Genomic DNA, 23,080 nt, shown 5'->3' on the forward strand with positions numbered 1-23,080 from the left:
TGCAGAAGTACACAACTTTAATGACTGTAGAGTAACAGAAACCACAGGACAGGTACGATACAGTAAAACAGGGGTGGGGTGGGGTGGGGATAAAAGGACAGAGGGACACTGAATATGATCACAGCAACCAACGGGTGATTCCTTTGGTGCCCTGAGGTCATGACACTTGACTCCTGTCACCAACAACTGCAGGTTGAGTAAGCCACCAGCTCTGGAAGACAGGTAGCGGCACTATTGCTGAGCTTAGAATCGGGGCAGGGCCTCCGTCATAGAGTGTGAATACTCTGAGTGTGAGGTCAGCACTGTGACATCAGGACAGGGGCCTCCTCAGGACGCACTCCCGTTCCCTCACACTAGGTGGAGAAAGAGGTCCCCTGACTCAGAGTAACCAGGCCCCATTAACCTTGGTCTTTGGATACATAGCAGCGCTGCACCCCACTGCACCCCACAGCCAGCTTCGCACTGTTTACCCAGCACCCCCTGCAATCGGAGCTCGCGCAGAGAGTGAGCACATCCAGAGGAGGTGGGAGGAACCACGGCGGTGGGACTCGAGGGGCAGGAGCTGGCCGAGGAGCAGAGGTGCGCCACGGCGGCCCCTCCTAGGCGTCACTGAGATTGCTGGCGCTCAGGAGCACCTGCTCCCCAGGTTTGAAGGCCGGCATCCCAAGGTAGGGGCAGCTGGCACAGCGGAAGGCATCGCCCAGGTAGCACTGTTGAGGGAAGAGACAGTCATACGGGGAAGTGGAGGGTCAGCGTGTCCCAGATTCATGGGCAAGAAAGGGATCCCTCGTTTCCTGACATGGCCATAGAGGCCCGATGGGAATGGCCGGTGCATATGTAGGTCCGACTGAGATCCAGATACTAAGAGTATTTAAGATCTCCGGTTTTACGAAAATCAGCGGTCTGGAGAAGTTCCTTAGAGGCCGTATTTCTATATTCTCAGCAGTTCAAATCATAGCCAAGCTCAGCCACATGGCTGAAGAGCATCCGGCCACGACGAAGTGGGAAGAACAGGGCCCAAACCGAGAAATGACAAGAGCTTCCCCCCGGGGTGCGGGCATGCCAGCCCACTTTCAGACGATGACCTCTCTCCCGCACACACGTTCTCACGTATTTGCCTAATTAGATATCTGGGCAGGAAGTGAGAGCGGGAGCTAGTCTGTGCCGGGTTTAGGATGATGCCCAATACCACTGGGGGTTTTGTGACTACTGAGTAAAGATCCAGATATTTACGTTTCCACAAGCCGACTTGGGCTGGGAGCTCGCCTGTTCCTTTGACTTCTCTCTTTCCAGTTCTTCTGCGAGGCCACAGGTGCTGGGGGGACATCAGTAGCTTGTGAGTGAGACGAGCCACCACTCAGGGGCTGCAAATCCTTGGCAGAGCCCAAGCCCGCCCTCACACTTTTCTCTTTACACCAGGATGTCTTAACGCACACGCCCACAGGGCCAGGCTGATGAGGTAAGTGTGAGGCCGTTTAGGGAGACAGAGTGGTGGGGAGCGGGTGGCCCCGAGGGAAACGCCCTGTCTACACAGGCCGGCCACTACTCAGCTTCGGCCGATTAACACACTGGGGAGAAGCAGACAGTGTTGGCACATTTTCCAAAGCTAAGGACAAACAAAAAAAACAAACACACTGGATTTTTACTTGAAATCTCCTGATTTGTGAATGCTGGCAACTTTCACACTTAAAAAAAAAACAAAACACCGATGACTCAGCAAGCCCACACGCCACCATTTAACTTTTTACCACCCTTTCCGTCCATGAAACAAATGCAAAAATACTAAGACCAGCGTTTTCCAGGTTAAGAGGACAGATTGCACTCATGCCTCTACTTGACTTTCCCTCAAGGTCCCACCAAAACTGGAGTGAACACATAACCCCCCAACGACAGGAGCTACGGGAAAGGGGACAGCAGCAATGCGGTGCCAGGTGCTGCAAAGCAGGAGGGGAAGAAGGGACTCCGACTGAGGGGAGCTGAACTCCGACCAGGCAGTGAGGAAGCCACCACCACGTAGGTGGCCAACCCCCAACCCACATCACACCCCAAACCCTCCAAAGGAACTGCCTGCACCAGAAAGGCCCTTCCTTCTCTGCGAAATCTAACACCCCAAAGGGAAAGACCCAGAGATACTGACTTGGCCGAGTCCCCCACAGGCCCACCCTGGCTCCTGTCACTAAAGCACAGCCAACAAACTCCCCGCTGAGCTCAGGGCTCCCAGGGAGCTTTCTGTCCTCCACTCTTATCTTGGAGACAACCGAGATTCGTGGGAGGTAGAAGGCCTCTACCTCGAAGTGAGAGACCAAGCTAAAAAAAAAAAAAGAAAAAAAAGGCAACTTGGAAGAAACAGAGACTATGCAGGGAGGAAAAAACCTGCAAAGAACTATCACTAACCTCGGGAGAAAAGAGAAGAGATCACACCCACAAAATAAAAATAGGACACTGTGCTTAAAAAAAAAAAAGAAAAAAGAAAAAAGTCAAAACAAAAATGGAATCTTAGAAATTAAAAACATGGTGGTAGAGGGGTTCCCTGGGTGGGTCAGTCAGTAAAGCTTCTGACTCTTGGTTTTGGCTCAGGTCATGACCTCATGGTTTGTGGGATCGAGCCCTGTGTCAGGCTCTCCGCTAACAGTGAGGAGCCTGCTTGGGATCCTCTCTCCCCCTGCCCCTCCCCAACGTGCACACATATGTGCTCATGCTCTCTCAAAAATAAACAAATATTAAAAAAACATAACCATGATAGAAATAAAATAACTTAACAAAAGGTGTAGAGGATAAACCTGCACAATTTCCCAGAAAGTAAAGCATAAAAAAAATGTGACAGAAAAAAATTTACAGGATGATTAAAGGGATCCAACATCTTGAGTAACAGGTCACAGAGAAAACAAAGAGAGAAGACAAAAATGGTATACAAAATTAAAGAACATTTCCCAAGCCATGGACGTGGCTTCTAGACTGAAAAGGTGTATCGAGTGGCTAGTGCAAGAGATGTGAACAGACCCATATTGCAAAATGATACTGGGGATAAAGACAATTCTACAAACTTCCAAAATGGAAAAAGAGGTCTTACGGAAAGATCAAGAAACTGAATGGCCCCAGATACCTCTTCACAGAAATGTCCTCAAAATGATGTAAGAAATTATTTCCAATCTAGATTTCCATACCTAAATTGGCAATCATGTATGAGAATAGAAAAAAGGCATTTTTAGCCACACAAAGTGTGCAAAACAAAATTTACCTCTCAAGTAGCTTTTCTAAAAAAAAATACTGGAGAATGGACTCTACCAAGAGAAAAGAGAAAACCAAGAAAGAAGCAAGGGATACAAAAAACGGAAAAGCTAACGTAAGGCAGACGGAAGGGAATCCTCAGGGGAACAGTGAAGGGGACTCCCAAGATTTCCGCACTGCTGGGGACAAGGTCACACGTGTGCACGGGGCAGGGGCACGAGAGACAGACACGCTGAAGACTGCCACTGTCACCAACCAAGCTGCCATCAGGCCACTCTTTTACCCGAGGGCAGGCAAGCCAGCCCAGGGCCTTGGCTTATGTTGACCGTGTGCGGGCGACACTCACCATGCCCTCCCCCCACACCCTGAGGCTCTGCCGAGGACACATGTGTTCTGCTGTGGTTGCTCCGCACAGGAGAGCTCTGGTCCCGGCGGGTTTGGATCAGAACACGTAGAACAGCCCCTCCCTCTGACCACACTTCTGCTGGTCGCCAGTCACTGCGTCACTCTGCGGCCCTGCCAGCGCTCTCCCTGTGCCAGGCCCTTGGTTTCCGAGAACTCCCTCGTGACTCTTCCTACCGACTCCCCTGGAAGGGACCCAGTCCAGACGAGACTGCAGATCTTATCTTTCACCGGGAGACTTCACAGATGTGGAATATTGACCTGTCCTTGCCTCATCGGGGGTGGGCTTACTACTCAGGTCTTCACGACTGAAGAATGTATTATTTGGAGCTTTGCACTAGGTGGTAAACTATCAAATAAGCCAAGAATGATTAACATAAACTTGGGAGAATGGTAATTTGTGATGAGAGGGAGCAAGACGCAGCTGAGGGAGCCTGTCGAGCGGACTTCTGAGATACGAGTCATGTTTCCGATTCTTCACCTGGGTAATCAGTACACAGGTGTTCGTTTCATTACTGTTTAAAGTGTACCTGATTAAAAAAGTCCTCTGTATATATGATAGATTTCACTATAAAATATATATTTTAACAACAGTCAAGTATTCCGATTCCTTGAGACTCAAGAAGCCACTAGAAGCAGCCCGGCAGACCCTGCTTCCGCCAGCACTCACCAATTTTTGCAGGCCTTCCTCTTTTTCCCTTCTCCACATGAAGGAGCCCGCAGGGAGGCTGGATCCGGCTTCTTAAAATCTTCTGGATCCAGCAGCTCATCGGAGTCGATGAGATCCTGGAGAGTGTTCGAAGAAGTTAGTGACACGGTCACGATCTCTGCTAACAGAAGGCTGAAAAACGGGTTGTGGTGGCAGCGGGTTTATAGGTCCACGTAAAGAGGGTCTCCACTGCCCTATTCTGGGCTGATCATCACACTCCAGCTGACCACTGGAGGGATCTAAACTATGTCCACAGAAGATGCATTCGGTTGTGAGGGGACTGGGAAGTAATTTACAACGTGCAGAGAATGTGAGTGCGTGTGTATGTACGGAGGGAGCAGGAAGAACAAAAAGAGAAGTGTTATATTTATTCAAATATATGAAGGGTTGTCATGTGAAAAAGGGAATGAAATATGTTTTATATCATTCCCGAGAAAAAGACAAATAACGATACATACATGTGTGCAATTCTTTGATAAATGTGTGGACAATTCATCTGTAAGCTCTACGGGGGCATGAAGCGTAGCCTGTCCTGCTATCTCCAGAATTTCAACAGTCGCAGAAATAAAGAACTTTACTATAGACAGTGCTGATCAAAGATGGGAAAGTGTTGCTCTTAAGACAGTGAGCGTTCAGTGACTTGCCCAAAGGAGCCAATAAAATAAAGCTGACAAACTTTTTTCAGGTTCACGCATGCCCACGAGAATCTTTAACATATCACATGAAGTGAGAACAAGAAAACCTGTGAGGAAAAGAGATGCCGAAAAAGAAATGTAAAATGCCACCAATGCGGAGTTCCCTCCTGAATCAAAAATGCCAGTGACAGGCACAGCCGCAGTGCTGGGCTTTACGGCTGCAAGTCCGGAGAGGCCACTCCCAATGACGACCACTCATACCCGCAGCAAGGCCTACAAGAAAGCAGCGCAGAGCCCGCAGTGCCCACAGTGCCCGCTCACCACGCTCTCGTCCTCCATGTCGTTGGCTGAGAGGGTCCAGAGCTTGGCCGCTGCAGGGTCCACGGCAGGCTTCACTGAGTCCAACCCACAAAAAGAAAAAGAGCTCCATAAAAGCAGCCAGAGACAAACCACAGGCATACGTGAGCCTTCTACTGAGACTCTGGGAGGGGACGCTGGACCGGGAGTCAAAAGGCTTGGGTCCGAGGCCCAGCTCTACCACTTAGAGAAGGCACGGCCTGGGGCCGATCGCTTTGCAGTGACAGAAGCCATCATTTGCTAAGCACTTGCTTTGTGTCAGATACTATGGTAAGTATTTCATATATGCTACCTAATTAAATCCTGGTAAGAATCTTACAAGCTAAGTATGTGGTGTCCTAATTTTATAGGTGAGGAAGCTGGTCCTCACATTTAGGCCACTTTTGCAGTAAAGAGCCACAAACAGGAGTCTGTCCAATGCTTCTGACTTCACTCCATGTTGCTGTGTCCTTATCTTCGTTTCCACCCCTAGAACCTGGGGCTAATCGTACTCCCTACACCTACTGCAGGGAGATCTGAAGATCAGAGAGAAAGTTGCCAAAAACCATCATAAATAGCAAAGCTTCTGACTCACGTGAACCTGTCACGTACAAGAAAATCGGCTCCAGAGCCGGTGGCGGTGGTGTAACACACACCAGCTGCAGACACAAGCCTCACACCTCCCGGCTCCATCTGGGTCAGGGGTGGGGTGCAAGGAAGGCCCTGAAAGAGCGGAGCCCCGAGTCTGTGGGCAGGTCCTCAGATGGGCCTTGGGGGTAAGTGCATCTCCACAGATCACTGTGCAGCTGAATGCTCAGGCCTTCCGCAAGGCAAACCGCTCATCGAAGCCGTCCCTACCCATTCTGGAACCATGACTCCGAAGGCTGGGATTCCAGAGGATTTCTTAAAGATTTTGGCTGGCCAGTCAAAGCAGAGCAGTGTGAACATACCTGTAAATTTTCGCACATTTCACAGCTGGGGCAAATTTCTCTCAATTCGGGCCTCACGTAATAGTGATCAGAAGGGTGAAGGGGTGGCAAAGGGCAAGTGCAACTTTCTGAGAAGAAATATGTTCACAAGTGGCTCAAGATCCTCAAAGTAAGAGAAGCTGACTTTACTAGCATGGAAAAGACACACAGGAAGAGGAGCAGGGCACTCTTAGTGGCCATGACCACCAATGGGAGATCTTTTGAGAATAAATGTCATGGTTCTGGGGTGTGGAAAGACTTTGTGAGCTAAACCACATGCTCAGGCCTCTAGAATCTGGAGGCCTCAGTATCTTCAGGTGCAGAAGGGGTTGAATTAAGTAATACCTATGCATTATGTCAGATGTGGATCTGAATCTGCCCAGGACAACAGTACATTAAACATTCTTCCATTAGGAAATGACTGAAATTAAGGAAGGAGTGGTCCTCTAGAGACATCACTGCCTCTATTCAGATCTCTGGCTCAATGTCTCCCATGTCCTTCTAGGCCCACCTGGACAGAACAAGGTCCTCAGGCCAGTCTTACCTGGAGGAGAAGACTTCTTGGCAATAGAAAGCTTCAGTTGACTAGAAGAACCCACTTCAAAGTTGGGTTTTTTGCCTGTGATGCGCACAGAGAGCAAGCTGTCACTTTGGTAACCCAGATGTTCCTGGACAGACTGTACCTCTTCGGGGCTCAAGGGTTCCCGCAGCAGCTGGAATTCAAGACACCAAAAGCATTAGGCCACACTCTTTCCACAAAATAACGTTGTACTATGTCTACCTATACAGGCGTCAAATACTCATTTCTGTGGCACCAGATGACAGATGTCACCTCATGCCTCACATTCGGTTTCTCAGTGACCTGTCCCCTAGAGTGTCATTCCGTCTGTGTGCTTACTTTGAGCCAACCCTAAATTATTTACCAGACACCTGTCTATTAGGTACAAGGCACTATGCCAGTCATTCTGCGGGTTGTAATGATTATGATTATGAAGATGAATCAGACACGTTGAACAGACATGTTGAAAAGGATCACAGCCTACAGCAGGGAAGCATGCCCACAACAAAGAGAGTGGAAATGAATTAGAGAAAAAGGACCATGCGGGAGGGAAATGTTTTCTTGGGAAGAAGTAGCAGACGATCGATAAAGGTAGAAAAAAATGTGGAAATGCCACCTCTCTGCCCAACAACTACAGAATGGTTGAATAAATCTTAGCCCATCCATAGCACTCAATATTGTCACATCATCATGAAGGATGAGGGGCAATGCACTGTAGGTGGGCAAATGTCAAAGATACTTAGGGGTACCTGGGGGGCTCAGTCAGTTAAGTGTCTGACTCTTGGTTTCAGCTCAGGTCATGATTTCATGGGTTCATGGGATCGAGCCCCATATGGGACTCTGCACTGACAGTGTGGAACTTGCTTGGGATTCTCTCTCTGCCCCTCCCCTGCTCATGCTCTCTCTCTCAAAATAAATAAATAAACATTAAAAAAAAAAGACATTTAAAGGTGGGGGGAAAAGCTAGTGACTGAACAATGTATATATACAACCTTATTTACACTCAAAAAACTCTCTCTTACACACACGCGTAAATATATAAAAAAGGTCTCAGCAGCCACACACAAAAAATGTGTTGGTGGCTTCCTCTGGGAAGGGAAGCGTGAGGAAGGCCTGCACGTCACTTTATGTTTATATGCTCTAGTATTAATTGAATTTTGATGAGCATCTCTTATTTAGAATATAAAACAGAAACCCTAAACTAAGAAAAAAATAAGAAAGAGTGGGTGTAAAGAAACTAAGGCCCCAGGTCATGTGGCAAACAGGTGGTATCACCAGTGGTCATGGTATAGTACTCACCTCTCACATAAGAAAGCTTCAACATCAAAGAAGAATGTAGAAAATATGAACACCTCCATTTAACCTCAGTATTTCTACTGAACTATCAGAGATGGCATTCCCATCCCCACCCCCCAACCTGCTCCAGCCTCCCACCAAATATCTGAGGATGGTCCCGGTGCCTGTGTCGCTCTTGGGCCTAGGATTTGTGTCCATTAAGGGACCTGTGTTGCGCTCTCCCTGCCACCGTGGCCACCACCCCCACACCAGTACTGAGACTGGAACACGCCCCAACCCACATGGGCGCAAGCTGAGTCTCTTCAAAGGACAGGTGTTCCAGAAAGTTCTGTCTTTTGCGGCATCACGCGTCTTAGACACAAAGCACTTCCCGGCTTGCTTCCTAGTGTACGCGACACTGCACCTCACCTTCAGGGCTGTTACTCCCCTGGGTTTCTCTGTACTGACTCACAGAGATCCTGGGTGTGGTCGCCCAAGGCTTCAATTCCCAGCAAAGAACGTTGTCTACCAACATACCTCTTTCACTTCCACGAGACCAGAAAGAGTCAGGGCCGAGCACAGCTTAGATGTCGTTCTCACTTTGCTATTGTTAACTGCCGAGAGGAAAACCCCAATCAGTACTTTATGGGACAAAGCAGGGAAAACAATAAAGGCTCCATCCGATTTGGTTCAGCAGCCAATAAAACAGAAATGGTGAAGGCATTCTGACACAGGCTTTTGGTTGGTCAAAGTGCTCTTACCTGTGCTCTTTTTTTTTTTTTTTTAATTTTTTTTTTTTTTTAACGTTTATTTATTTTTGAGACAGAGAGAGACAGAGCATGAACAGGGGAGGGGCAGAGAGAGAAGGAGACAGAATCGGAAGCAGGCTCCAGGCTCTGAGCCATCAGCGCAGAGCCCGACGCGGGGCTTGAACTCACGGACCGCGAGATCGTGACCCGGGCTGAAGTCAGACGCTTAACCGACTGAGCCACCCAGGCGCCCCTTACCTGTGCTCTTAAGTGTCATATAGTACTTCCATTGTTACTGTTTCTTCTCACTCTTGGCTTCCTGGAAATACCTTCCAGGGGATGTTGGATAACGAGTGAGAAAGAGGCTGAGGAAACGTAAGGCACTGACGTTCTCTCTGTACACTTCTGGCAGACACTGTGTGCAGCCACCCGAACTCTACGTTCCCAGCAAAGAATGCTGGTCATCTGCGGTCTGCGTCTCAAATTTACACGTCCGCATAAACACCTCTACGCATTTCAAAATACATTCGTTCTCTTATTGTGTTTTAAGTTAAGTCATCACATATTGATGGAAAAAGTTAAAAAATTCAGAATTGGACGGTGTTTTGACAGCTTCACCACGGAGCAAAAACGAGAGGCTTTTACCTCCTGGATTCCACCATTAGTTTCACATGAGTCAACAAGACCACTCATCACTCCCAGACTTCCAGTCATTATTTTCTAACTTGTTATTAGAAATAACTTGTAGTTAGAAATAACTACAGGTGCATAGAAAGTTCTGTTTTGTTTTGTTTTAAAAAGGGCCGTTCGCCTCGTTCCCCCCCCATGGTAACATCTGACGAGATCGGGTGCATTCAGGGCGGTATGGCCGTAGACGCCCCCGCCATGGTAACATCTCACAACTATAGCACACCGGTGAAGACCAGGAAATTGTCACCGGGAGTCCATGGCGCTACCCAGATGTCACCAGTTTTACGTGAGCTTGCTTGCGCGTGTGCAGCTCTGTGCAACCTTACCACGCTTGCAGCTTTGTGGGAGCACTACCACAGTGAGGATACAGGATGCTCCATCACAAGGAGCCCTCTGACGACCCCTTTACCGCCTCACACATCCTCTGCCTCCCGCTCCTAACCCGTGGCGATCCTCAATGTGGTCCCCATCGCTATAACTTTGCTATTTCAAGAATGTTGTGTGAACAGAAGCACACAGCATGCAACCTTCTGAGCCTGGCTTTTTCTCACTCGGCACGATTCCCTGGAGAGTCATCCAAGTTGCTGCACGTATGAGGAGCTTATTCGTTTTTGTTGCTCCTGAGTTTTCCGTGGTATGGACGTACCACAGTTTAACCAGTCAGCCTGTTGAAGGACCCAGCCATTGTCAGATGGGCAGTTTCCTTCTATTTTACTACCGAACGGATCAAAGGTCACAATTCCTTCAGGTGCACTGATTCAGATTTGTACAATCATTTACCACCAAGGAGAAGGATCTCCAAATGATACCTCCTACTCAGAGAGATGCAGTAAACATACCTAAAGATGGAACGCTGTTAAATTCTAGCCTTTCAAAGGAAGATTTCCTTACCTACAGCTGTCTCTACTGGCTCTTTCAGAAAGAGACATCCACCGGGCCGAAGGATCCGGGCCATCTCGGCCAAAATCTCAGCGCTGTGCAGAGTGGTGCTCCCAGGAATTACACCCGACAAAATAACATCAAAGCTAGATTCTTTGTGGGCAGCTGAAAAGAAAGGAAGACTCTACTCAGCAAGCACCTGGGCCCCAGAGGCAATCTGCCAACCCCTGCCAAGCCCCCCTCGAGGGCTGTAGGCCTGGCCCTGGAAGAATGAACACCGCCCCCTCAAGCAAATGTTACGAGGCCACCATCACCAGCAAGAGGGGCAATGAAGCTGCTGTTCTCCCTCAGTCTTCCTAATTTTGTATCCTTTCCTATGTTTAGGGAAAGGAGTAAAAAAGAAAGGTGGCTTAAAAAATGCGGAATATTTAATAAGAAACAACAGACTTCTACAAATCAACTACACTCTGAAGTCCACTGTATCTCAACTGAAAAACAGCAGCGTGGCCACCCACTGCTATCGTCTGCCACCCAAAACAACTCGGACATTGAGGAACCACATAAATGCAGCATCCCACCAACCCCTGCCGCCCTGCAAAGACGATGTGTGCAGGCACGCACACTGCAACAGCTGGCTGATGTTTTCCACAGACACCTGGCCCTCGTCGCCGGTGAACGTTCGAAGCTTCTCCACCAGATCTTTTAGAGCCTCTGCCGGGGATGACTTATCCCAGATCACTGCCACAAACTGGCCAGCCGAGACCCCGTAATCTGCCATTCCTGCAGTGCCGAGGGACCTACAGATGACGAGACAAAGGAAAGTCAAGACGGAGCAGAGACAAAAGCATAATTTAATCCATGAGGAACCATCAAATGTGATTAGAATCACCACCTCAATTCGGACCTCTCGCCAGGGAATGCTGACCACATTAGAATATCTTCCTGTAGATGCTCGAGAGGTGAAGAAATGAACCCATCTCAATGGATCATAACCCCAACTTTCCCAAACAAGGCAGGTTGCTTCCCTGATGAGAGGCCTGTCTTGGCAGTCAAGTTAGGAAGTTGAAGGCAGAAAGATTATTTCTGCTTTGATTTGAGACAACTCAGCTTGAACAGAATATAAAACACACAAGACGCTCACTAGGCAAAAGTAGGACTCAGTAAAGAAGGCCAATAAATGGGCAGATAGAACCCAACCACAAGCTTAACGTTTCTTTAGAAAAAAGACAACATATTTATTTATTTTTTATTTTTTTTAATGTTTATTTTTTTTTGAGAGACAGAGGGATACAGTGCAAGCCGGGGAGGGGCAGAGAGAGAGGGAGACACAGACTCCAAAGCAGGCTCCAGGCTCCGAGCTGTCAGCACAGAGCCTGACGTGGGACTTGAACCCACAAACTGTGAGATCATGACCTGAGCTGAAGTCAGATGCTTAACGGACTGAGCCACCCAGGCGCCCCAGAAGACAACATATTTAAATTTAGCAAATTGAATAATGATATTTTCCCTTTCATCAAAATATGAAAATTCAATTCCATTGAATCTGCAATGATCAATACTACCTACTGTCTTTAACGTTTAATGTTAGTTACCCAGACTGTTCAAAACACTTAAAATACATTATCTCAACTGAACCTCAGCACAACCTTAAACTAAATATTCCCATTTTACAGCTATAAAACTGAAGCCATGGACTTGCCAGGTCACACAACTAATAAATGTTGTGAGATAAAGACCTGGAATTTGAATCCAAATCCATATGACTGTAAAGCCCATGCTTTTAACCTGTGGAAATCCCCTCCCCCCACCACCTTGAGGCAACTTTCTCTTCCACTGGATACTGAGATGAGTCTAGAATGTGCTCACAATGAAATCAGGTCAGGCGATAGCATTCTACTTGGCTCCTCCTTTCTTTCTTAAACATTAATGCCACCAAGTTTCCAACCTAAAATAGCTCTAATAAATGGCATAAAAGCAGAAGCCGTGGTAGCCAGGTCAAGCATGGATCAGTGTTGTGCTGAACACTCCTGTCTTCTGCAGAAGTGGCCAACTCAGTCACAATTATGCCACCACGGGCACTCGGACTGAATTTAAGCCACGTCCACTACATTCTTCCGTCCTCAAAAATATTCACTTCAGGGGCGCCTGGGTGGCTCAGTCCGTTGAGAGCCAGACTTCAGCTCAGGTCATGATCTCGTGGTTCATGGGTTCGAGCCCCGCGTCAGGCTCTGTGCCGACAGCTTGGAGCCCGGGGCCTGCTTCGGATGCTGGGTCTCCCTCTCTTTCTGCACCTCCCCTGCTCGCACTCTCTCTCTCTCAAAAATAAAACAATAAAAACTTAAAAATATTCACTTCAAACGACCTGCTCCTCCACCTACAAATCTTAGCCAAATTAGCCAGTCATCCTTAAATACTATAGTACTTTGGTTTTGTCACTCATTTCCTAAAGAAGTTTATTTTCTAGGTGAAATCAAGTCATTCTTCTGGAATCAGGTCCTCCATAAATAATCTGGCTCCACCTGGATCTCCCACTTCTCCAAAGTGAATCCCTCCTTGTTCTATGAAAAACCTTTGCCTTTTTGCTTTCATCATACCTTTTATCCAATTGCTTCCATGTAAAATGTCCACTTCTTATTATCCCGACCTGACTGCAAGCCCCACTAAAAAGGATGCCAAGTATTATCAGACAAGCAACATTCCTTAGTCACTGAATCGTTTTTAAATCCTTAAAAAGTACACAATAAAGAAATGAAACTTTTAAGCTTTTAACAGGCACAGGATGTTGAGGAAGAACTCCCGCAAACATATTTTTTTTTTAAGTTTATTTATTTATTGTGAGAGAGAGAGAGAGAGTGAGTGCATGTAAACAGGGGAGGGAGGGAGGAGGGAGGGAAGGGGTGGGGGGGGGGATCCCAAGCAGGCTCCATGCTGTCAGCACAGAAGAACCAGCCAGGGAAAATAGGGCCATGGATTGCTGGGCATCAGATTATAAGAAATAAAGAACTTGTTTCTAGAATGATGTTGGCACCAGGTTCTCTGCTGGGACAATAGAAAGTGACCAGCTCCCTGCCCACCAGCAACAACTACAAACCTTACACTGTACTCACAGAAAAAGCATCAAGAAAGAAAGAAGGTGCAAAAGTTTGTTAGAGCAAAACAAAAAGCCAGGTGTCTAGACCTTTTCAGCAACCTTAAATGGAGGCAGTTTCTACCGAGCACAGGTTTTGAATACAGATGAACTAGGCTTCTATCGACCACTAGACTGTCTACTTAGTAGCTACATGACCTTGGGTTAGTTATTAGCCTCTTTTCCCATCAATAAAGAATAATAATCTCCTACTTTGCAAGGCTGCTGTACGAAGTAAATGAGAAGATAAGAATATGCAAAACATATTTCATGCAGATCCTCAGCAGGGTCTGCTGCACAGAGCTCAACAAAATAATATTCTAAGAGAACTCTTAGTTTTTGGTGGCCAGTTTATTTGCCTTTGCTTCAAAGAGTCCCTATAAAAGCCTATTCTTTCTCCTCAGCTATGCCCACTGAGGACTCCCCAGGGAGAGATGTGAGGCTTCCTTCTCACTGTTAGAATTACACAGAAGAGCTGCGCTTTATGACATCTTAGACACTACTCCAGTGGGACTGTGTCAGCACATTAGAAGGATGTAAAATGCTTTGCATTCCATATCCCCCCAAACTAATCTTCTCTGGCAAGAGGGAGCTCATAAAATACATTTACTAAACATTAACCCTCAAAACGCAGACATAGCCACCACTCTCGGCCAGCATTTTTCCGAATAAAATGGGACACAACGTTCTTTAAAGTATCTAAAAGCCAAAGTGTGATACCTGTCATCGTCAGAGTTCTGTGTGGCTGTCAATCTGCCTTTTTAAAGTAACTCTAAGGAAAAAATGTCCGGCACCTAAGTCAACATACTTACAGGTGTGACTCAGTCTCATATCTAAAAAGAGGTGGAGTTGAAGAAGGCACTGTCACGTAACTGGCCTTGTTAAGCACTGCTCCAGCACTGCCTGCTATACACAAGTGCCCGTGGCTCTTCTAAAATGCTACTGGCAGGCAGGGAAAGCAGACGTCTGAAAACAACTTCTGGAGATGCACTTGTTTATTTCTAAGGTACCCAATAAACATCAAATCTTGAGGCATTTGGCTCCTCTGAAGGATGAAGGGAGCCAAAAGAAAAAAAAAAAGAAGATTGGGGCACCTGGGTGGCTCAGTCAGTTGAGCAACCGACTTTGGGTCAGGTCATGACCTCACAGTTCATGAGTTCAAGCCCCTCATCGGGCTTGGGCTATCAGCACAGAGCCTGCTTCAGATTTTCTGTCCCCCCACCCCTCTCTCTCTGCCCCTGCCCCCCCAATAAAAACATTTTAAAAAAATAAGAAAAAAAAATAAGATTGAAGTTTGCATACCAGTTCTTACCAAGGATCAATCCTTTTAAGTCAGGTAGCTAAAAACTTCTAAGAATACTGAAAGTTCTCAAAAAGGAAACATTTAAATGTAATGAGCGTGTGTGTGCACGCGCGCGCACACACACACACACACACACACACAGAGTAAAAGAGGTGATAATCGGCAAGAAAACAAGAAACTCAAAGGAAAATGGAAGACTGTCTCCGGACAATTAGGTATGTGTCAAGAATTAAGAATTTCAGGAAGGATACCCCAGAGCTAGAATTTCCACAGGAAAGGCTCATTTGAGGATCGGTGGACAGAACTCAGAAAACAAAACCTCACAGATCAGTAGTGTTTTAATGAAATCCAGAGCTGTGGATCTGAAATTTTAACATCTGGGGAGTAGTTCTGGCTCAGAAGGGCTTTCTCCACATCCAGGCAGGGGAGGGCAAGATGTTTTGAAAAGACTAGTTGATAAGCATTGTGCAAAAGAGATACAAAGACAAGGGTCTAACTGCAAACACAAAATTTACAGAATGACATGATTTGTTCCTGTCATCAGTTATTCCTAACATGGAAACCATGTACTTTTCCCTGTTAATATGAAGCCTTCCCTGATGACAGATATCACAGTGAGGCACTCTGCATTTACACTTCAGTTTAGTGCCTGGGCCATGACCTCCCTGAGTCATTCAGAGATCGGCACTTAATGTCAGAATGGACACCACCAACCTTTCCTAAACTTGCAGAGTCTACGAGTCACCTGGGGGCTTTGTTAAAATAAGATTCCTGGACTGCACCCAGATGTACTGAATCAACACTCCAGAAGAAAGACCTGGGTACCCAATTTATTAGCAAGCATCCTGGATGGTTCTTTTGATCTGGCAAGTTTGGGAAATATTAAATTATACTGTTGAAAAGATGACCACAGGCCCCAAATGGAGCCACTTGTGCTAAGCACACATCATCACCAAACCGAAACTAACAGCTAACTTAATTGTGGTTTCAACCTTCTCCAGGAATGTAATCTCAATTAAGGGGTCAGTTTGGAATTTTACAGTCAGCATTAGTAAAGTAATCTAACAGACCCCTTCTGTCCCCTTGCCTGAAATAATCCCCTCCCCCCGTTATAACTTCCCTGTCTCACCCCCTCTGCCTTTAAAAAAAAACCTTTCCTTTACTTGGGATGGGATGCTGCCCAATTCATGAATTGTTCAATAAAGCCAATTAGATCTTTAAAAGTTACTCGGTTACATTTTTGTTATTTAATAACACCAACTCCACACTTTGGAGATTCTGGCAAGTCACTGGCTCAAAATTACAACCTGGGGGTTAAGTACCCCACCTCCCCCAAAGACCGAGGCTTCAGCTCCCCCAGTGTTTGAGACGAGGGCCTGAGGTCCAAGGTCACAACGGCTGGCTATTAGCAGAAGCGGGTCTTGAAGGACCCATGTCTTGGGGACGCAAGGTCAAGGCTCCTCCTTCTCAGCGCGCTGACTTCGGAGCCTCAGACCTCCGGCCCGCAGCGCATGAGAGGAGGCAGCCCGGGAAGGTCAGAAGCCATCACAGCGCAGGAGCCCGAGACAGGCAGGGCCGGCCAGCCACCACCCCCCCCCCCCATACGGGCTCCCCCGGGCAAAAGCCCGCCGTGCTCCCCTGGGAGGTGGTCATGGCTCCGTGTCCACCGAGGGACGGGGCTGGGAATAGGAAACAAGAGGCTCCAGGGGCGAGGATGGGCCGGAAGGGGACAGCTGGGGAGATCGGGTTCCTGGGCCGCAACTCAACGACGCTCACCTGCCTCTCGGGGCTCGCTCCCGGCTTCTTCGCGGTTGCCGGCTTCGCACCTCTCGCCTCTCGCGATATGAGGACTCTGCGGGAGCGCGGGCAGGGCGGAAGTGGCCTTGGCGAGCTCGCGGGTGTCCGCCGCGTCACTGGCGGAGGCGTGCCCGCTTCCAAGATGGCGGCGGCAGCGGCGGCGGTGTCAGGCGCGCTCGGCCGGGCGGGCTGGAGGCTCCTGCAGCTGCGGTGCCTGCCCGGTGAGGGGGCGGCCGAGCCGGGGAGCGGGGAGGAGCAGGGAGGGGGCACGAAGCCGACCTGGGCTGGGTGCGGGGCGGAAGAGGCCACCGTGGCGGCCCACGAGCAAGGTGAGGTGAAGGGCATCGGCGCGGAGCCGCCGGCGTCCAGGGCTCGAAGGGGCCGCCTGGCTGGTTTCTGCCCCCATTCTTGAGCTGTGAAGGGCAGGAGTGGCGGGGCGGGGCCTGTCTCTCCCATTTAACGAAGTTAACGGAGCCCCAGAGAGAGGGCTGTGGGTGCCCAGGGTCTCACAGTTCGGCACTTGCAGCCTGGCAGACCCAGACCCAGTCTGTCAGTAAGTTCACCGCCAAGTCCCCGGGAAGGGCCACTTCAGGGTCAGAGTTGGAAACGGCCGCAGAGAGCCCCTAGTCCGTTGTTTCTTAAGTCAGTCATCGCTTCACTTGATTGATTCTATGATATTGTCCCACCTTTTCCACAATATAGTATTTTTGTTTATACACTCGAGTTCTTAATACTAGACGTTTACTTAAAAGAGGTAGCTTTATATTGCTACTGTAAATGAGCAACCAGTGTCACCTCCATAAATAGAATGTATACATTGATGTATTAACATAAACATACAACTAATAAAATTATATTCTCCTGGATTTCATCAAATCTTGTGCCCCGCGGTGGTTTCCACAGTCGTGCTTTGGGACCTCTCCCATCCTATTCGAAGTTTTATGAGTATTTGTTCCATTTTTTGTGTGTGTACAAATACTAAAATACTGATATTTTTACACCTACTGTTCTGTGTTGTGTTTTGTTTTGTTTTTTGAGAAAGAGAGAGGGGATGGGGGGGAGAGAGAGAGAGAGAAAGAAAGGGAGAGAATCTTAAGCAGGCTCCAAGCTTAGTGCAGAGCCCGATGTTAGGGCTTCATCTCATGACCCTGGGATGGTGACCTGAGCCTCAACCAACTGAGCCACCCAGGTGCCCCTATTCTGTGTTTCTTTTAATATCATCATTCCCCGAGTTAGTCCATAGATTTCTTTTTAAAGACACGAGTGTCCTTCTGTTGTTGTTATACAAAACTCCAATCCAAATTTTTTTTCTAATTTTTTTTTAACGTTTTATTTATTTTTGAGACAGAGAGAGACAGAGCATGAACGGGGGAGGGTCAGAGAGAGAGGGAGACACAGAATCTGAAACAGGCTACAGGCTCCGAGCAGTCAGCACAGAGCCCGACGCGGGGCTCGAACTCACGGACCGCGAGATCGTGACCTGAGCTGAAGTCGGCCGCTCAACCGACTGAGCCACCCAGGCGCCCCTCCAAATGTTTAAAGAAATGCCTGTGCCCCAGCATATCCACTCCTAGGTGGAGAAATGAAAGCATATGTCCACCACAAGGTGTGTACAAGTATATTTACAGCGACTTTATTCATGAGAGACTAGGCCGAAACAACCCAGGTGTTCATCAACAGACTAGTGTTTCTTAATGCAATACCGCTCAGCAATAAAAAGTAGCAATTGATTTCCACAAAAATACTAATCAGTTAACAATATATTATGCAAAAAAAAGTTTTGCACAAAAAGGATATACTGTATGATTCCCTTTAGATGAAATTCTAGGACAGGACAGGGTGGAAATTTCAGAACAGTGTAGGTGGGGGAGGGGGGAATGACCGGGGAGGAGCACAAGCTTTCTGGGGTGATGATAATATTCTTCACGTTAGGGGTTCAGGTTATGCAAGTGTACACTTTTGTCAGGACTCAGATTTGGCACATTTGAGATTTGTGTATTTCATTGTATAGAACTACCAGCTCAGTAGAACACCAGTAAATAAATACTGAACTCTGGTTAATGACATGCACGCAGAATGTGTGGAGCTGAAGAATACTGAGGTCTACAACATGCATCAAACGTAAGATGGACTGATGACGGGAGAGTGTGATAGATATGTAGAACCTAGGTGGTGGGTACACAGGTGTTCATGCCATAGTTCTTTCAACTTGTATGAAATTTTCTGTAATAAAATGTTGGGAAAGAAAAAAAGGAGTATGAGCCTGGACTTTCCAAAGCCCTTCCCATAGTAAATGAGGTGTTGCAGGTGTTGCCAAAGAGAGAACATCAGCATGAGAAAAACCCCACACCTGTGGGGTGCCTGGGTGGCTCAGTCAGTTGACCATTGACCATCCCATCCAACTCTTGGTTTCAGCTCAGGTCACGATCTCACAGTCATGGGATTGAGCCACATGTTGGGCTCTGCCCTGAGCATGGAGTCTGCTTGAGATTCTCTCTCTCTCCTGCCACTCTCCCCCACTCACTCTCTGTCTCTCTCGCTCAAATGAATTAAATGAGTAAGTAAATAGAGATTAGTGACCTGTGTGAAGGCACCATATAAATACTATAGGAATCAGTACTCAGGCCTCATTTCTAGTCCAGTGCTCTTGGTATAATATAAATATGTAGCAATTTCAGGTCATTTTCACTTTTTGATTGGGTTTCACAACACTCCCAGTGAGCAAACAGATTCTTACTCTTAATTTGCATATTTAAAAATCATGCTCACTGGGGCGAAGCCCATTACCATACAGTGAACAAACGATAGCAAAAGGCCAGAGGCCAGGTCTTCGGTTCCCTGGCTTATGCTTTTGCCACCACATCATGTGTCAAGGTTGCCAGTTTACCGAAGATTTTTGTCTGGGACTCAATACTCGGATAAGTGGTTCTGGAGTAGACTCAGCCCTGCTTTTCCTCTCCCCATCCCTCACGCCATTCGGGGCATCAAAGAGTCTTCTCTGGTAAGTGTTCCTGCCTGACCAGCCCCGTTCTTGTTTCAGTGTCCCGTTGCCAGTCAGCCGTGGTGTCACGTGCCTTCCGTGCTTCAGCTGTGCAACTAAAGTCTTCAGATGAGCAGAAGCAACAACCTCCCCCGTCTTTTTCTCAGCAACATCCTGAGACACACAGAGCAGAGGAACCCAAGCCAGAGTCCCCTCGTCCACCCCCCAGGTATGTATCAGGACCGCAGTCCATCCATTTCTGGCCATTTTGCATGCTTGGGTGTGTCTGTCCTTCCTCTCTCCTCTTTATCCTCCTTTTCACCTTCCATCATTTTCTAGGCTATCTTTGAAAGGAAACTGTTGCTTTTTTATTATATTTTAATTGTGCTTGTACACTCTAAAATATCTAATCAAAGTAAAGAAGCTCATAAAAGTAAAGCAAAAATTACCAGAAATCACAAACCCTGAAAAAACTCTAATGTTTTTGCAAATGTCCTTTTTTGATGTTTTTTAAGTATACTCCATACGTAAATCTATATACTGTAAGTGATTAATTACACTGTACACCATTCCAGAACCTGTTTTTTCACTCAATAGTACATTTTTAATGTTTTCTCAGTCTGTATGATTTTCATGGTTGCATACTATGCCAGCAAATGGCAGTATTAAAATTTATTTAACCTATCTTGGGGCATCTGGATGGCTCTGTCGGTTAAGCGTCCGACTTCATCTCAGGTCATGATCTCACCGTTGGTAGGTCTGAGCCCCATATCAGGCTCTGTGCTGACAGCTCAGAGCCTGGAGCCTGCTTCGGATTCTGTGTCTCCCTCTCTCTCTGCCCCTTCCCCATTCATGCTCTCACTCTCTCAAGGATAAACATTAAAAACAATTTGAATTTATTTAACCTATCTTTTATTGATGAATATTTAGATTTCCTTCACTGCTATAAAAAATGTGATCAAGTGTGTGATTCTCTCAGCAGGGGGAGCATTGAATCAAAGCAGGCGCACATCTAAAATTTTGTTACATGTGTGGGACCAAATTGGCCTCTAGGGAGGTGAAAATAGTTTACGTTTCCATTAGATATTTTTTCTTCTTAATTCTGCCACTGAGAAGTTCTGCTAGCTCTGAAATTAGGGTGTTCCCGTCATTTTTCTGGTCTCCTGATTAAAGTGCTTCTCATTTCCATTCAGCAAATATGTTCTGAGGATCTCCTTTGTGCCAGGCCCTGTGAATACTACAACTGTTGTCCCTGTCCTCATGGAGTTATCGTTTGGTACAAATACAGATGAAGAAACAGTGTGCTAAGGGCTGTAAACAGAGAAATCCAGGGGGCTATGGGAGCATTTGCCTTCCTATGACATGACCTCCTCACTCACGGGATCCCTTGTCTCAGTGACTGTGTGCGAGGAGAAAGGTGATAGAATTTTTGTTCTGTTGGCATTGAAACATCAGTACTGGTGAAAAGTAAGTGTCTTCCCGGCGTGCGCTTAGAGGAGGCCCAGAGCCTCCGGTTTCCGGTCAGGCGCATTTTGCGTGTTAGGCAGCCGGCAGTGAGATGAGGTGTGCTGGGTTCCGTCCCCACGTGTCTGTTGGGTTTGGGTCTCAGGTACACAGATCAGGGCGGTGAGGAGGAGGAGGAGGACCATGAGAGCGAGGAGCAGCTGCAGCACCGCATCCTGACCGCAGCCCTGGAGTTCGTGCCTGCCCACGGGTGGACAGCAGAGGCCATCGCGGAAGGAGCCCAGGTGTGTATAGGAGGAGGGGGGATGGGGACCGGGAGGGAGTCACACCGGCCAAAGCAGAGGGCCTCATGCTTTCTTATGGCCCAGCTTAGAGCCCCTCACTGCTACAGGGTTGGGGCAGGGTGTGTTTTCCCAATAGGGTAAAAATAGCTTTATTCTTTTAATACAGAAAGATTATACCATGGAGTTGGTTCTTGCGAGCTAGGTTATAAAGGCAGCCCCTTAGGCATAGGTGTTGCCTATGATCACAGTTACCACGTTTCATTGACTCTAAGACAGCAGTGGTTGTAAGAAGTGCCATTATTTTATGCATCACTAAAAAAGAAAAAATGCTACCTATTAAACTGGGGCACGTTGTCAATTGCATGATTCACACTGAATGTTTAAATGAAAAAGTAGGGGGGCATCTGGCTGGCTCAGTTGGTAGAATGTGTGACTCTTGATCTTGGGGTTGTGAGTTCCAGCCCCACGTTGGGTATAGAAATTACTTCAAAATAAAAATCATAAAAATAAAATGAAATGAAAAAATAGGTGCATCTTAAAATTGATGAAATCTGGTGTTTGAAAATGCAAGAGGGCACCATCTAGGAGACCAACACGCCTTGCTTTGTCAGTAAGACTGACGGTGTTTGCTCCTACGTTGGCACAGATGGCTGCTTTAGATTAAGCCGTTGGCTCACCTGGAGGCCATGGTGCACGGAATTGTCAAGCATAGCCAGATACTGCCCTGTGAGAGCACAGGGAGAACAGAAAGCAAAGGAGTTCCAGATTCACGTCTCCCACCCCAAGCTTGCGGGGAAATTGGATGGAAGGGTGAGCATGTTTGAACGCTGGCGAGAGCACAGAAACGAGGGTGAAGTACAGGTATGAGAGAAAGTGGCAAAATCCGAAGTCCAGAGCCCCTTCAAGGCAAGAATTAGGAGATCTGGGAAATGAGTGCGAGGACTGGCCTTTGATGTATTAGGGGTGAGGTTGGAGAAGACAGCTACGGGTTTAGTTTTTAGAATATTAAGGGAGTTCCCAGGGGACAGCTTCTGTTCCCTGTGAAGTAGGTGTGGTTGTCTCATGAACCTGAAGTTAAAAAGGGTAAGAGGAGACAAAGGTTTGAGGGTGGCAGAGGATGTTAGAAAGAATTATTACAGGAAGTGGTGGAACAGAAATGTAACAGGATGGTTTGGAAAAATCTTGTTTTGTTTTTTTTTTTTAAAGGGAGAGAATCACTATATATCAAAGCTACCTATATTCACAGTCCTAGAACTTTTTTTTTTTTTATCGCTATTAATTTTTGAGAGAGAGAGAGAGAGAGAACACAAGCAGGGAAGGGACAGAGAGGGAGACACAGAATTCAAACAGGCTCCAGGCTCCGAGCTGTCCGCACGGAGCCGATATGGGGCTCGAACCCACAAACCATGAGATCATGACCTGAGCCGAAGTCAGATGCTTAACTGACTGAGCCACCCAGGCGCCCCTGTTTGGAAAAATCTTATACTGCATTAGTCTACAGTAACTGGTCTTTTTCACTGTGTCCTGTGTATATCTTTATTCACGGTGGCTGCATAATACCCATTGTATTTACTTGACTTCAATTGATAAACATTTGGGTTGTTTCCAATTTTTTAGTATTCTAAACCTATTTGTACAACATTTAAGTGCATTTTGAGAAATGGAGTTGTTATTTTGTGGTGTATCAGACCAAAC

General features: G+C 47.1%; 2 protein-coding genes across 2 annotated transcripts in view; one reads left to right on the forward strand and one right to left on the reverse strand.

Annotated features, from left to right (window-relative positions):
* On the reverse strand, positions 1–16,736 carry CIAPIN1 (cytokine induced apoptosis inhibitor 1). Its single transcript, XM_042918506.1, has 9 exons — positions 16,637–16,736; positions 11,052–11,227; positions 10,443–10,595; positions 8,650–8,726; positions 6,823–6,991; positions 5,296–5,369; positions 4,301–4,416; positions 1,234–1,315; positions 1–710 (listed from the first exon to the last, which is right to left on the reverse strand). Exons 2-9 carry the CDS (start codon positions 11,206–11,208, stop codon positions 600–602), a joined length of 939 nt encoding a protein of 312 aa, XP_042774440.1. The 5' UTR covers positions 11,209–11,227; positions 16,637–16,736; the 3' UTR covers positions 1–599.
* COQ9 (coenzyme Q9) overlaps positions 16,644–23,080 on the forward strand; it is a 14,252-nt gene continuing 7,815 nt past the window's right edge. Inside the window, exons 1-3 of the mRNA XM_042918505.1 lie at positions 16,644–16,878; positions 19,698–19,866; positions 21,247–21,385. Coding sequence (XP_042774439.1) covers positions 16,704–16,878; positions 19,698–19,866; positions 21,247–21,385 — 483 coding nt within the window. The 5' untranslated portion in view covers positions 16,644–16,703. The remainder of the gene's footprint in view (positions 16,879–19,697; positions 19,867–21,246; positions 21,386–23,080) is intronic.

Source organism: Panthera leo, chromosome E2 (assembly GCF_018350215.1).
Source record: "Panthera leo isolate Ple1 chromosome E2, P.leo_Ple1_pat1.1, whole genome shotgun sequence".
NCBI lineage: Eukaryota > Metazoa > Chordata > Mammalia > Carnivora > Felidae > Panthera > Panthera leo.

Coding starts and splice junctions, on each gene's coding strand:
- CIAPIN1 (XM_042918506.1), bottom strand. CDS start 11,208: ATGGCAGATTACGGGGTCTCGGCTGGCCAGTTTGTGGCAGTGATCTGG. Junction 6,992..8,649: donor GTCTCGTGGAAGTGAAAGAG/GTATGTTGGTAG, acceptor CTTGAATTCCAG/CTGCTGCGGGAACCCTTGAG. Junction 1,316..4,300: donor AGGAAGGCCTGCAAAAATTG/GTGAGTGCTGGC, acceptor ATGTCCCCCCAG/CACCTGTGGCCTCGCAGAAG.